Source organism: Camponotus vicinus, unplaced genomic scaffold (assembly GCF_025532165.1).
Source record: "Camponotus vicinus isolate PSW18456_S1 unplaced genomic scaffold, iyCamVici1.0 SCAF_3, whole genome shotgun sequence".
In the NCBI taxonomy this organism is placed as follows: Eukaryota; Metazoa; Arthropoda; class Insecta; order Hymenoptera; family Formicidae; genus Camponotus; species Camponotus vicinus.
The window spans coordinates 19566468-19576204 of NW_028141967.1; the positions used below are offsets into that span (position 1 = coordinate 19566468).

Genomic DNA, 9737 nt, shown 5'->3' on the forward strand with positions numbered 1-9737 from the left:
GTAACGTAATGATCTGGTAATCGGTCATGTGGATTTGCGTCGAATCGGACCGGCCGCAAATCTCCGTTACGTGACGAATTCCGCGACGAGTGGGTTTTGTCCCGCGCGTTGCACTCGCACGTGTGTGCATTTGTCCGCACGCGTAGCGCTAAGCTCTTGGCATTAGTTGGCGCGCTTCTACAATCGACGCAGTTTGTTTGCCCCGTGGCACGAGGACGAGCGAATCGAAGCATGCATAGCAGTGCCGAGTAATACCTCATTAGCGAAAGGAAATAAGGCTGTTCGCGAGGCCTTTTTTGCTCTTACAACAGCACTCGATCGCGAAATTTGCCGCGTCTTCGTTAAAGATTTATTTCACCGAGAAATTTTCATCGTTCAGAGTTTCTCCTCCCCCTCTCGGGAAGGTGATATCGCGAGAAATGTTCTTAATTATATTCGGAGAAGAGATGTTATTATTATCTTAATCAAGACGGAGTATCCTTGAAGGAAAAAAAATATTTATTTGATTTAATCGCTGTTTTTAAATTGGCTTTTTATTATGTATCTTTTAATTATATTTTCATGAAAAACTGAAGTTATCTTCATGCTTTCGAGATTCGAAGTCGCTCATGCGCGTAGTTTACTTTGTATCGCGTGCGTGCAACATACGTATTAAATGCATGTTTCCTCTATTGCTATTTAATGTTAATTGCACACAGTTATCATTTTAACATACGTTCTAATTATGCGAATGTGTTTGGATTATCTTTGCATCGTAAAAAAAAACTCCCGGCAAACTGTGTTCTGACAAGGTATACCTATGATTTAACGCTTAATATAGATTACATTTTTAATCTCCTTAATTAATCCCGTTTCGTATCTCCGTAATATAACTTATCGAGTAATCACGGCGCAAAACTGTCATCGCATTGTTGATAAAATTGGCATCTATCGCGCGATGGCATTTTTGTTAATATATATTTTTAGATATCTTATCGCGACGCACGTGCCTAGGACTATAATTATGTGTATCCTTCTCGTAATATCGGTTTGCCACGAGTTTCGTTATGGTTTCGAGAGATTATCGTTATCGTTGTTTCGATGACTGTACCCAAGTATCGCTCCGTTCAAGGCCGCGTACAAAAAGTTTTTTTTATACAAGATGCATGCGTGTCAATCTTTTGTGTGCAAAGTACACTGTAGAAAATAAACGGCAGGAGCTCGTTATAAAATATAGTTTACATTAATATCAGAAAGCGAGATGCATCATCTGTATCGCGTTATTTTATTATAAAATATCTTCTAATATACCCGGAGAAAAAATATACACACGATTGAGAAATAAGATTAAAAAAAAATTATCATGTTTGTTTTATTAAAAAAAAAACAACAAATAGCACGATCGTTTAAAAAAGCATGTTTCTGTGCAATACATTTCTCTTTAATTATATACAATCTTTATCTGAATATATCTTTTACCGCGGGACATTACATTTGACATTTGAACACGGTTGTGCCTTAAACCTAAATCGAGGACTGTATATATAACAGAGTTTGCCAAAACATTTACTCTTGCGTTTCCTTTCCGTATCGCGTGGATTCCTGCGTCGCCTCTTTAATAAAAATTCAAAACGCCGATTCAATATTTAATAAAATAATTCGAATCAGGCCGTGCCAAGACACACGAAGCCTCTTCCGCCACGCGAACGTGAATTCATTGAAAATTCTCGTTTTCGCGGCGTATCTCCGGAGGGAGAGCAACAAGTGAGCAAACATCCGTGCAACGGATTCTCGAGTCCGCGCAAATCGGCGCCTTGCGATCGAACTAATCGAGCAGCAACGCGCCCCAAAGCTGCCAGCGGAATGGCAGGAATGTCGTGACACGCGTACGCGCCCGACCGCTAAAAGACGAAGCCTGGATCAATGGAGCGTGACTGCGTCGGGTTCGACGAAAGTGAGGCGGAGATACAATGGCCGAACAGAAGAAAAGAGAGAGAAACGTTTCCCTTCGCTCGCTCGCCCTCCCGAATGGAGCTGGCAGCTATTTTCAATGGATCGACTTTTTATCCGATCGCAGAAATACCGAAGCGCAGATGCGTCTAGATTGAAAATGAAATAGTTGTGACTGGAATATATGTGTATAGAGAAATATAATTTAAAATAAAAAAGTTACAATCTCTTGAATTTCCTGCGAAAGTGATAAGGAGGAATAAATAAACAAAATTGTCTTTTAAAATGAGAAAGAGATTCTTATGCAAAGTGTTTCTCTTATAGTAATTATATTATATAATTTCGTCTATGTAAAATTATTATATATAAGTCGAATTTTCTACTTAATTTGCATTGAAATATTTGGCCAATTTAGTACAGCGAAAAACAAAATCATGATCGTTACGCGAACTGTCGGTTGACATGCTGATGCGGATGAAAACCTGCTGATTCTGCAATAACATTCCGTATAAAGACCAACAATGATGACGGCATGGAATAAAATTACCTGATGTAAAACTATACTTGCATTTTTTAATATTTCTGTTGCATCATAAAACAGCTTTAAATCTGGTAAGATTTTTTAAATTGTGTGAGGTGTAATTTAAATAATTACATACACGATATATTCTTAATTAAAATATTACAAATAAATTATATAAAAAATGTGATATTAATTTAAAAATTTTTCTCATTCAAATTAATTTATTTATCTTTTTGTTTCATTGATTTTAAAATCTTAATTTCATTTAACACATATTAAAAATTAATGTATTAATCGATAATATTTTCTTCAAGAACATACTCTGTCATTTTATTCTAGAATATTTGATCTGTCTGTCGCGATAAGTATTTCCTCGTACGTGATACATTAGATCGCTTTTACGAGAATACGGGGTATTTTTATGTCAAAGTGCGTCGATAATCGAGCTATCTCGATTCAAAGGCGGTTCTCCTACGCGGTTCTTCTTTTTTTTACTCCTTTTTCTTTCACGCAATACAAGCACATTCTGCGAATTGTTGGGGCCACGTCAGAATGACTCGTCGACTAATGAATAATTGCAATGTGACGAGCGCTAATTGAAGACGCGTGATTAAGACAGCAGAGAATTTATACGCTTTAGAATTTATATTCGCGATTAGGTAGAAAATTTCATCGCAATCAAAGTGCGATAGAAACGGACATTAAAAATTATCAAGTTGTTAATAGCGTCATGAAAAGTATTTTTATATTTATTTTTGAAATGTGTAGAGCTCACAAAAAGTACACGAATAGTGAAAATAATAATCCGTCGAATTCTCTAACGCTCTAATATTTAATCAATCGATCAAGTGTGCAAATGTTTAAAAAAATATTTGCTATCAAATATTTATAACGTTTATAAAAATATAATTAACGTTTATAAAAATACTCGCATATCGAAATGCGAGAAAAAGAGAGAGAGAGAGAGAGAGAGAGAGAGAGAGAAATAGAGAGAGAGGAACGGTGGATAACTTTTTTACCTCCGTCTTTTCGATTGCTGGGTCTCGGTGTGGGCCTGTTGGATGTGATGAGGCGATAAGTCGGAGCCGTAAGACAGAAGTTGACTTCCGGCGGCGGGGCAGGCGGACGGGGGTGGCGGTGGCGGAGGTGGCGGGCCCAATTGATAGCCCACGGTAGCCGAGGGAGTCGCGTAGTGCGAGGGGCCCGGTCCCGGGCCCAGACCGACCCCGTAGCCCGCGCTTCCCGCCGACCCGCCCCCGTACATGCCGCTGCTACCGGGATACTCTATTTTGACGGTGTGTATGTATATATATATGTACGTATGTATGTATTTGTATTCAGGTTCAAACCACTCGATTGTATCGATAAATAACGCGTATCGCACTCTTTTCAGGAAGTCACCGGAGAGCTAACTTGTCATTGTTGTTCCGAGATTACTCGTTGATATCGCTTGTACACTCTTGTATATCGTATATTATCAAGTCGATCTCTTAAATTACCAATACGTCAACACGTCGTCTTGTTAAGAGCCCCGAGATAATCCGCTGATGCGTTTTTGTGTATTTTTCTTCATAGAATAACTTGTACGTTTGAGTCCATTGTCAAGTTAATTCGTTTGCTTTGAAAATATCTCGTCGTTTTATCATGTCAAACTTAAGCACCGCGATAGAATTTTGTACTTTAAATGACACTCTCCGTTAATCCGTTTCAACAAACTTTATTACAATAAGTTTTGCTTTTCTTTGTCGATAAGAAAAATTTGTATCTTCATTTCTACCTTCACTAATAGAGTCCTCAAACTAGCAAAACACGAGCTAATAAGAGCACGTGTCGATCTCTTCTAATCCTGGTCGCATGAAAAGGTTTACGATAAAACACGATTCTCATCCACATCCCTTTATCGCAACCCATCATTTTGTACTTTGATTTCCGGTGAGATGGGAAAAAATGTCTTGATGATTTAATAACTCGGATGTATGATCTCAAGATCCTTGATATAGAAACTTCGACTATATGTTCCACCGTTGTCTTCCACCGAATTATCTTGTCATCTCGTTACCTGGAGCAAGATGTAGATCTATCAAGCGGTCTACGAAGCGGTTTTGTACTTCGCGTTTCTCTCTTCAGTTACTTAGAGATTCTTCAGAGTTTCGAAGGCCTTTTTGTATCTGAATTCTACTCACGTACGCTCGTGTGCTTCACCAATCTCAAAAAAAGAGAGCGAAATATATTTTAATAATTTATATTTCAATCAACAGTTATCCGCTTATTTATTTACGCTCTTGGAGAATCGTTCATATTAATCGTTCATATTAACGTGAAAATTGATGCGAGAAATGCGTTCTGTCGTATCGATCACGTATAATAATTTTGTTGTACTTGCGTATGAGTGGAATTTTCTACTAGAACTTAATCACTCGCACTGCGTAAACCTGATTCAAAAATTACATCAAGCTGTCTCTCACGAAAACATAGATAAGCGAAAACCTTATCTGGTATTGCCCTATATTTCCCGGAATTGTTTTTATCTCGAGGTTCCCGATATACATATCCTTCTTCTTGATACATAAAATCCAATTTTCACCTCCACTTGACTTATGGAAAGAGTCACTTTTCTGTCGTGTTCTGCTTAGTCACCGATGGCACGATTAATTGACCAAGAAAGAAAGCACGGAGGAGCAAAATGTGTTACGGAAGTGCGCCTCCGATTTTGGAAAGCGTTAGATCGGCCACTTTCACGAGGCAAACTATTCGTTTCCCAACAAGAGCATGTTTACGTTCTTATTAACAAATTGTTCGTTCTTTTTCCCTCTTAATTCTTCCAGAATTATGTCCACGGTACCAATCTCGAGAGAGAGTCCGGGGGGCTACGAGTCTCTGCGAAAATGTCACGAGATCCTCGTCGGACCGTCGCAATCACGCCGAATTTTGCACGCTCCTTTCGTCGCACTGTCGCGCATAATCAACAGGAAAATCGAGCTAATCTCTTCTTCGCTTCGTCTCGTCGAAGCAACGGCCATCGCTGAAGCGTCGCGATCACTTATATCCTGAAAAACTCGGCTCAAAGTCGCTTGATCGAGCGCACGGCACATTAAGCGAAGCGAATTACCCTATTTTCAAACGATACGACTGCGGAATAATGTTTTGCGTAATCGAAGATAGGTCTTCGAGTCCTGTAATTTTGTAGGAAATATTTTATTAATCTGTCTCGTTTCCCCTAAAATTATCATTTTGCGCATTTAGAAGAAAATTTTAGATGATTGTGGGAATAATCGCGCGAATCTTTGCCACACTGAAGATCACATGATGCACGATAACGATTATTCTTCGTCTTGGAAATGTCTAGTTTACGCAGTCGACGTCGAAAGTTCGCGTTACGTTTCTTCCACCGTGAAATGAACTCGTCGTTCGTTCTAAATCAACTCGGCTGAGCTCGCGTAACGAGAAACGCACGCAAATCACGGATACGTCGAGGTCCCGCGTGCAAAACCGCGCCACAATATTCTCCAGCGCGATATTACCGCGAAGAAAGAGTCTTCCCCTCTGAAAATCCTCGCAACGATGAAGATTTATCGAATCATAATAAAATCACACTAGGAACACGTGTCTTGTTTGTCCAAAGTTCAATGTTCGATGACAAAAAATCCACGAAAATTAATTTTTCCTTAGAAAAGTTACGAAAATCTCCTATCTATGACAGTGTATATATATCATATGTACGCTATCATAGTTGAAGTTCTGTTTTCTAAAAATCATATAAAATTCACTCGATAATTTTGTATCAATTTTTGTATCTTTTTTAACACGATATGTTCCATGGATTCAATTTCTGAATCAAAATAATCGACATTTGCTCGTGTATTGGATCTTGGAAATTTCTCTCTCTCTCTCTCTCTCTTCAGCTATATTTATTAAAATTCTCTTTCGATTTTCATCCTCAAAAATCATCAATATTTAATTCACTGAGAACGAGGGTCACTCGATGACACGTGCATCGGGGCGTCCGATTTTCGGCGCGAAAACTTTCGTCGCGACGTACTCGCAGATATAATAATGACGCGCGATCGGTCCCGACGCGGCCTCGATCGCAATCGATGAAGATTGTCGACGCTGGCGACGCGGACTGACGCGGAAGCACGTTTCACGGACGTACGTATTAACGTGCGGACGGACGGGATGGACGGACAGACGGACGGATGGGTCGCCGACTAGCCACCACCCACAACTCGCCAGTGACTGATTCCACCATAGCCGCATAATGTGCTGCTGCGGTATACCCCGGTGAGGACTATCACTTCTCCCACCAGAGAGCCCGGGACAGCCACCGTTGCGAAGCACGACTTTTAACCGGGATGCATTGCATTGCATTGCATTGCATTGCATCGCATCGCATCGCATCGCTCGCTCGCTCGTTCGCGACAAAGATCGGGGACGGAGAACCCCTCGGTTTTTAGGGGACCTTTCTTTTTGACCACGAGAAAAATTTTGTTTTCCAGCCTTAATCCCTCTCTTTTAAAAAGCCGGATTTTTTTCAGATTGAAAAAGTGCCTTGCCTTGTAAATAATTTCCTAATTTCTTTTATATTCGTTTATATAAAATATTTTAGCATACGTTACATTTAAAGTTATGTATGAGCATAATTTTTTATTCGAATGTATCGCGTCACTCTCTTTACGATGGGGAAACAAAAGAAAAATTGGAGGACCAAAACTTAATATTCCAAGCGATTGCGCTCTAAATTCGATGCAAGAAAAACAGTTACAAGTGTCCAATATATATTTATTTTTTCTTTTAATTTTTTTAACACTCAATAATATATTATTTTTTAATTCTTTCTAAATTCCTCATATATTTATAAAAACTCTCGAAAAGTTTTCATACGCGATTACACGCGATGCGATAAAATGAAGAAAAATAAAAGAATGCAGGAATTAATTACAATATTAAGGAACAAATGTGTGTGTAAGTGGTAATGGAGCGGATACACGTGCTTATCGCTGAAAAAATCATCCCGGCCGGGCCCGATGAATCGGGAATTTTCACGCTACAGGGGGGTCGCGCTCGTGTGCGGGAGTGTGTTAACACAATGTGCGCGCGGTTGACATTTGCGGCCGCTTCGCGTGCCGAAGCATTTTCGCGAAAGAGACAGACTCGTGTGTGTGCGCGCCGAGTAAAAGTAACGCGCGCGCGGCGCTTACGCGATAACGAAACGTTTTCTTGAGCGATGTCGCAACCCGGCTACGCTCTCGAGCGGTTATATTAGCCGAGCAACACCGGGTATTGTAAGCCGGGGGAGAATTGCCTACCGTGTTATATGTGTGTGTATATATGTGTGCGGCGAACGCCGTAACTGATCCCGGCGCTGCATCATTTCTCGGAACTGCGTCAATCAAGCGCGACACCAAGTTCGCCGTGCATGTCAACCGCACGGCGAAATTTCACCTCGATCGTTAACACCGAAGCAGGCTATTTTCGTCGCCAAATGCCTTCCCGGGCGATCTTTCTCGCGCTCTCTTTCATATCTGGAGACTCGATATTTATGAATACAATATGTGTATCGCACATATAAACACATATATGTAACGCTATACATTTTATAGAAAATTTATATGAATATTTTCATCTTTAATATATGTATATTTAATATTAATGTATAATTAATATACATTTAATATTAATATATATTTAATTATATATTTAATATTAATATATTTTTGTTATTTATATAAATGAATAATAATTATAGATGATAAATAATTATATTATCGCCAATTTTCTCAAGTGTGGAAAAAAGTTCCTAAATTTTTTTAATGTCCCATATGTATATATCATCAAATTTTTATTCATAAAACTATATTATTTGGTGAGAATATCAAAATTTTCAATTTGCATATGGGTGCATTAAAACATGATATACCGAAATATATGATCTAAATGTACATGAATTATGCTTGATATAGAAATTATTTCGATGCAAAGATTAAGCATATATCCTTTGATAACTTACCCTATGTGGGCAGCACTACGCTTCTGTGCCATTTTGCTTGGGTCACTCCCTGTACAGAAAAAGATACACATGAGCATTGTATATAATAATTAACTTTCTCTCCTAAGATTTAATTTAATTATATAAGATAAGAATTATATAAAACCTAAAATTGAGATATGAACCAATGGTTAATAGAATTTATGAAAAGCTCAAGATCTTTTTGTTTCACTTAAATTTCTTTAATCGATAAAATATGTATCTGTAATTTTTTTATTAATGTATCTTTCTTATATAATTTATTTAAAAATTTATATATTTTATTAATATATACCATTAATATTAATATTTATAGTAACCCTGTAGATAGATAATCATGATTATGGATACAACTAGAACAGATTAGATCAATATTGATTGCCTTTAATGATGGATGTTAAATATGATAAGTACAACCTTTCTCTTTCTTTTCTTTTTTTATTTTCATCTATATTAAAATTATAATTGTGAATTAAAAAAGTAGTCTGCTCACTCACAACAGTTTATTAACCATCGCTGCAACAAACTTTTACCACTAACCCATGCTAACCACAGTAACTAAGTTCCTACTCAATTTAATCGTGTCGCGATTCAAAAATAGCCAAAAGATCAATATTTCGATCTGTCGAAAAAAGAAGTTTACTCTACACACCTCATTCTAACTCGTGTGCTGGGCAAAGTGCACGGTAATTCACCTAGATTCTAGATCATTAATAGTCTCATCTGAATCGTATGTGCGTGTACGCACGGGAGTGCGTGGGAAAGTTGTAGGAAAACGAGTTGTCGAGAAATGCGAGTTTTCCACGGGAAAAGTGGCGAAGTTTCGATCACGCGATTCGGCTCGCGCGGCCGGAAAAGCGACAGCAACGGAGCGACGTTAAAGCGACGGCAACAAACGCGACGAGCGGTTTGGTTTACCTGGAATCGAATGGGCGATCGTGGATACCGTGAACATTCAGCCGGAATTTCCTGTTGCCACGATGCGACGGAAAAACGGGGCGCGCGGGGCGCAAGCGAATATTGTTGCGAGCGTACGGCGGTTTCCACACTCCGCACCGACATCAAAACTGGGTGTTTACACTCAGCAGGCGCGCCATTTTGGAGTTTCGACTCGGCTCCGGGCTTTTATTTTCGCACACGGGCCCCGCGGGAGCGCCGCGAGACCGATGACGAGGCCGCGCGGCCTGCCACCTCGCGGCGAAACTTCGTAAACCGTTTAGGAAATTATACGTCGATACGTCAGAAATCGATGAGTATCTG

General features: G+C 39.1%; 1 protein-coding gene across 7 annotated transcripts in view; it reads right to left on the reverse strand.

The window, feature by feature from the left end:
- Positions 1 to 9612, reverse strand: part of Tgo (Aryl hydrocarbon receptor nuclear translocator homolog tgo) — a 35589-nt gene extending 25977 nt beyond the window's left edge. For 3 of the 7 annotated variants that reach the window (XM_083093718.1, XM_083093723.1, XM_083093717.1), the window contains exon 1: positions 3472 to 6663. In XM_083093718.1, the coding sequence (XP_082949844.1) occupies positions 3472 to 3716 (245 nt within the window). In that variant the 5' untranslated portion in view covers positions 3717 to 6663. Of the gene's footprint in view, positions 1 to 3471; positions 6666 to 8459; positions 8509 to 9395 lie in introns of those variants that run through there. The other 4 variants (XM_083093721.1, XM_083093719.1, XM_083093724.1 and 1 more) reach the window with 3 other exon arrangements.
- Positions 9613 to 9737: the final 125 nt, after the last annotated feature.